This window comes from Kryptolebias marmoratus, linkage group LG6, assembly GCF_001649575.2.
Source record: "Kryptolebias marmoratus isolate JLee-2015 linkage group LG6, ASM164957v2, whole genome shotgun sequence".
Taxonomy (NCBI): Eukaryota; Metazoa; Chordata; class Actinopteri; order Cyprinodontiformes; family Rivulidae; genus Kryptolebias; species Kryptolebias marmoratus.
In genome coordinates, this window is record NC_051435.1 from 19,208,265 (window position 1) to 19,214,065 (window position 5,801).

At 44.5% G+C, this 5,801-nt stretch overlaps 1 protein-coding gene across 1 annotated transcript in view; it reads left to right on the forward strand.

The window, feature by feature from the left end:
• Positions 1-5,801, forward strand: part of kalrna (kalirin RhoGEF kinase a) — a 159,129-nt gene continuing 153,328 nt past the window's right edge. Inside the window, exon 1 of the mRNA XM_017410188.3 lies at positions 1-289. Within this exon, the coding sequence (XP_017265677.1) occupies positions 223-289 (67 nt within the window). The 5' untranslated portion in view covers positions 1-222. The remainder of the gene's footprint in view (positions 290-5,801) is intronic.

Genomic DNA, 5,801 nt, shown 5'->3' on the forward strand with positions numbered 1-5,801 from the left:
AGACCCAGGCGGACAGCGGGGAGGGAGGCTGGACCGGGAACAATAGGCAGGAACGGATCCAGCCCCGAAAGAGCGAGCAAAACCGAAGCAAGCGGCCCCTCCGAGGCTGATGGAGGGAGAGGAGCGCCCGCAGGGACACGCGAGCAAGAAGGAGCGCGAGCCCGCGGCGTGGTTCCTCCGTTCTTTGTCCTGAGGATTTGTGCGCCGAGCCGGATTTCAGGGATGAACCCCGCAGAGGCGGCCGAGGAGGCGCCCAGCGACCCCGACACTGATGCCTTCTACAAAACAGGTAGGGAGGGTGGTGGTGGTGGGGGAACCGGCTGCTGTAAAACACCCCCAGAAAAAAGCATCCTGGCCGGGTGCGGGTGTGGGGCGGTCACCGGAGAGCCGGAGCAGGAAGGTGCAAACAACACCGGCAGCCAGCAGGGAGGAGGGGCACTTCAGTCCACACAGCCACAACAAACGCTGTCTGAGGAGCTTTCACTTTTCAGAAGGGGTGGCGTGCGCGCGCGCGTGCACGTGCACGTTAGCAGGAGCTGATGCTGTTGCTGAGCTCCACAGGAAAAATAAATAAATAAGAGGAGGAATCATGGAGGAGCATCAAGCCTGCAGCTCAGAATGTCAGGAAGAGTGTGTGCGTGCATGTGCATGTGTGTGTGTGTGTGCATGTGTGTGTGTGTCTGACACGTTCTGTCCTAAACGATCGGCTGGAGGTGATGATGGAGGCGGTGTGTGATGAGTTCATCAGCTGTTTTCACGAGTCCGGAATCCCAGACTGGCAGAGACCAGCAGGCTGCCTCTGGATCTGGTTCTGGACCTGCTGGTTGTCGGCATGGCTCCGCTTGAGATTGTGACGGTGCGAAAACCTTAACAGCAAAAAACATTACAGTTTCTAGGTTGCATCAAAACAAAACAAAACAACAAATAAACACATCCCTATTTGCTTTAATCTGCAGCCCTAATTCTGACAAAGTCGGGAAGGTGTGTAAACTGTAAATAAAAACAGAATAATTTACAAATCTCATAAAGCCACATTTTATTCACAATGAAACATAACAAACAAATCAACTGTTTACATGAAGAAATTGTGCTTTTTTAAAGATAGTTTTGAATTTGATGGCAGCAACAAATCTAAAAAAAAACACTCTAGGGAAGGAAACAAAAGGTTGTAAAAGTAAGTGGTTGAAATAAGAAACAGCTGGAGGAGCAGTCTGTAACTGGGTATAAAAAGAGGGTTTTAGAGACAGAGGCTGAATTTCTCAGAAGTAAAGATGGGCAGAGGTTCTTCGAAAAGTTGTCTAAAAAAGAAAATATCCACCAATGTAGAAATGTATATACAGGTTTAAGACCAACTTATGCTCCCATCCAATAAACAACCCAGCAAAGAAGAGGCAGGACTGTTGAACAGCTAGAATCCTCCATCAGACGAGAATGGGACAACATTCCCGTCCTAAAGCAAACCTTGTCTCCTCCTTGTCTTACGTTTACAGACTGTCGTTAAAAGAAGAGGGGATGCTTCACAGTTGGAAACATGGACCGGTCCCAACTTTTTGAGTTTTTGTGTTGCAGCCATCAAATTCACAGTTTTGTTCTCTTCCCCCCAAAATGTTACCAGTTTTAGTTTAAACATTTATGTTGACCGTGTTTCATTGCGAATAAAATGTGGGTTTATGAGATTTTGCAAACCACCGCATTCTGTTTTTAAGTTGTATTTTATAAAACAACCCAGGATTTTTTTAGAATTGGGATTGTAAAAACAAAAAATGTGGATGCTGTTTCTTTTGCCTCCTAAATAATATAATATATTGGTTAAGGGGATAGTCCAGCCAACTCTGAACTGATGTTCTAGCTGCGTTCTTAGGTTTACATTTATGGTCTGTTCTGCTGCTGTTATTACTTCTTGTTGCTGTGACAGCGTGGGGCACAGAGACTGTTGATAGAAATAACAGAGTAACATACAGAAGATAGGAAACAACAGAAAATATTAAACAATTACAGGCTCTTCATAAATGCAATGGGAGACGAATGGCAACATGCTGTTTTATTACACTGCTTGGGATCAGAGGGACATGGTCTGTTCTACACGCTACGAGAACAAGGTACATTTGATGAAGCCCTGGCTGCATTTAAAAGAAACTGCAAACCAATTTCTCGGGGCAGGCAGCAATTAAGGGTGGCCATTGACCCCCACTGTCCCACTTTTAGTGGCACCCCCCCATCCACTGATTAGGATTGATGCTCATTTTGCCATTAGACATAGTTTTGTGGTGGCCAATGACATTAAAAGCTTTTGTGTGAATTCACATTTCAAGGAAGCCATGTTAGCACTGAGTGACAGCGCCGTCCAGCGCCACCGGGCAGATCAAAACGAGCAGGAAAACAGCGTCCGCGGCTCCTAAAACAGGAAGATTCAGACGTCTGAATCAGTGCTGTGCTAATCAAGCGTTTATAAATAGATCCCTAAATTATCAGGCGGGAAACAGGAAATGACACACATGCGTAGATACCTACACACAAGCAATCAGGGGCTATTTATCAGACGAGTGACGCCAGCTGTCTTTCAGGGGCTGCTGATGTTGTTCTTCCGCCAGATAGAGACCGTCGACTCTTATTTTGCGAACAAAACAGCAGAAGGTAGCAGTGGTAACTTCCTACACACGCGTGCTGGGAGATTCACTCCTTTCACACCAAGTGGCACCGTAGCTGCTGTGCTAAGAGCGCCAGGTTGCTGCTAAATGCTGCTCCTGAGCTCATCTCTTTAGAATCCAGTTAAAAACACACACACACACACAGAGTTGCTGTTTCCTGCCTCTTTTTGCTTGCCTGACACCGGTCTAAGCGTGCCACATTCTGTCTCAGAAGAAGCACATAATTCATGTAATTAGAGCTCATTTCCCCAGCTAACCTGCCGCCGAAAGCTGCGAGTCAACGTCTGTCGTCGCCGAGATGTTCGGGCGGCGACAAAAAGGTGGCAGCTCCAGCAGCTGCTCGGTCACGCTCGCTCTCGTGGAAACCTCAGTGGTGTTTGTGTCCACGTGAGGAGGACACACCAGCCTCTCTGACGCTCTACTAAAACCTGAACTGACTCATTTATGTTTACGTACATTCTAAGGTCAAAGGTTTCATGGGAAAAAAAGCAATCAGCCTGCCCAGAGATGTGTGACGTTATCTCAGTTTTTACTTGAGTCATTCATTGTTTGTGACGTACTATAATACCAGCAATTAGAAAATTAGAAACTATTATAGCTCTGTTGTATCTAACTACTATGAAACACAAAACAACTAACATTTATTGAAAGACTGATGTAGTAAAGTCGTATTATTTAGCTGTCTGATGATGATAATCAGTAGGCTTGCTCTTATTGGTTGTTTTGTTCAAACTTTTATTTATTTTCTTCATTATGCTGCTTCAACACGGAGTGAACAGGTTTCAACTGCGGTCGCTGTGGGAAAACGTGTCACCTAAACGGATGTAGCGTCATTCTTTTCTGCAGCGGAAAGTCTCATTCCGCTCTTAAACCTGCGGGATCTCCAGCGAGCCCGCGCGTTGTCTCCGCGACTAAGGGCTTGCTGAAGTGAGGCCGACAATAGTGGTTTGAATGAGACAAGTGGCCGACTTTTAACCAATCACCATTCCCCACGAGTCACGCGTCACCCGAGCCACTAAATTTAACCCATTCGGAAGCTGTGTGGAGCAGGTCGTGACTACCAATTAATTTATAGGAATTGGCTGTAGCGTACAGCTGGTGACACTGACGCTGATTTATGATTTATGAGAAGTGGGGGGGACTCTATAAAAGTGACAATACACTTAGGATGATAATTTAGAAGTGCCGGTGGCGTTTATTACAACGATCAAGAGTTGAAACTTCTTGGAGATCCCAGGTTTCCCGATGGAAGCACACCAGAGGAAACTTCAGGTGCTAGTAATCAGCCTGACCAAGTGTTTAACCCTCCTGAAGCCCTCAAAAAAGAGACAGAGAGGTAGAGAAGCCCTTGTAACTTTGAGTCAGTTTAAACCTGAAGGCCACGGGAGGGTTAACAAAATCCTTTGTTTTATGAATCCACAATTTAAGGTTTTAAAATCTCATGAAGGCATGTGAAAACCTCGGTCCAAGTTGGGTGGGATTTGTCTTCAGTGCCCAAGGAAGCCATGGAGTATTTCAGAAATGCTTTTCATTTATTTGGTAAAAAAAAAAAAAATTAAAAAAAAGAAGCCTTTAATTTCTGTTCAGAACAGAAAAATAAAACAAAACCAAAAAAGTCTGTTTTCGCTCAGAACAAAACAGCTCTTCGCGGTCAAACCTTAACAGACGCTAGAACGCAGCTCGGCCGCCTCTTCAAGGCCCTTTGTGCGCGTTCAGCGCGCAAAGTCTGAACTGACGTAAACTCGGAGGCTGCATTTGTCGAAACTGGAGCTTTTCAGTGGTTCTGAGAAATACAGTCTGTGAAAGTAAATCAGGAAAATGGCTCTTAAAGCTCCCAGCCTTCATGTGTTTATTGAGAGGACGCTTAGTCCTTCCTTTGATAAAATAAAAGTGTTTCACTCTATGCTTCATTAAGATTACATTAAATATTATTTGAAATGATCATAATGACGTTTTATTTTTCTTGCCAATGACAATATCGACGATGATGAGTATCCTATGTGTTGTTTTGTTGTCGAACGTTAATTTTTTTTCTCCCCCCCACCGGATGTTTTTCATCCACTTGCTTCAACTGCTTCGACTGGGGTTGTCATGGCAACGCTTCACCTGAATAAATGTAACTTTACTACTTTCTTTTTTGCAGCCAAATGTCTTGTTCCACTGTTCAAACGTCTTGTGCCACTTTAAAAGCTGCCGAGCTGTTTAATGAGCTCATGTCTGTTTGGATTCTTCAAAAGACGTCACTTCTTTTTGCAGTTCCAGTCAACAAAACCTGCTTTGGGCCGCTGTTGTCGCGTCACTCGCTAATATATAGATGTTTGGGATTTAATGGGTACATGCATTTGTACTGAGCCGTCGTGGTACAAACGTTAGGGGCGAGTACACTGATCTAGGCAACACGTACCTCTAAAAGTGGCTTAACGACAGAGAAGAAGCAGAACAAGATATTTATTTAGACGCTCTACATCGAACAAAGCATGAATGGCGGTTTCAGAATAACACAAGGAATATTTGAAGACCTGTCTGGTTTTTTAATCAGTTGTGTGGAAAAGCTCTGCGGTCCCACAGAGATCATAGAGAGACCCGAGGTGCCTGTATGGCAAGCAGTTATGTCATATAGTCAACGTTTTGAACCAATCTGTGCGAACTATTTGCACATTTCTTTAAGTTCCCTTTTATTAGGATCATTTTCCCCACTAGCTCTCAGCCAGATGAGTAGCTTGGTGCCGGTGTTATTCAGTTCTGTTTTATCTTAGTTTGCATCAACAAGTGCAGGTCAAAATAAATGTAATAATTTTTTCTGTAACATTTCCTAACCCGAGAGAGTTTTTGTTCGACACATGGCCTTTGACCAGCTACCATAGTGCCTCCACGATAACGGAGGTGGTATGTTTTTCTGTTTATGCTTCTGTTTGTTAAAAACAAAGCAAGCTAGAGACCTAGCATTAGCATAAAATTCCTTCAATAGGGCAACCAGAGGCAGAAAATGAGTGACTTGCGCTTGTTAGCAGGTTAAGAATGATGTGATCAGATCGATTCGGGCTTCTCTGGTGAGACCAGATCCAAGACAAGCTGGAACACGGGAGAAATATTCAGAAATATTCCTCAGCCTCATGCTGGTGTAGATTCTCAGTCATCCAGGACATGGTAAAT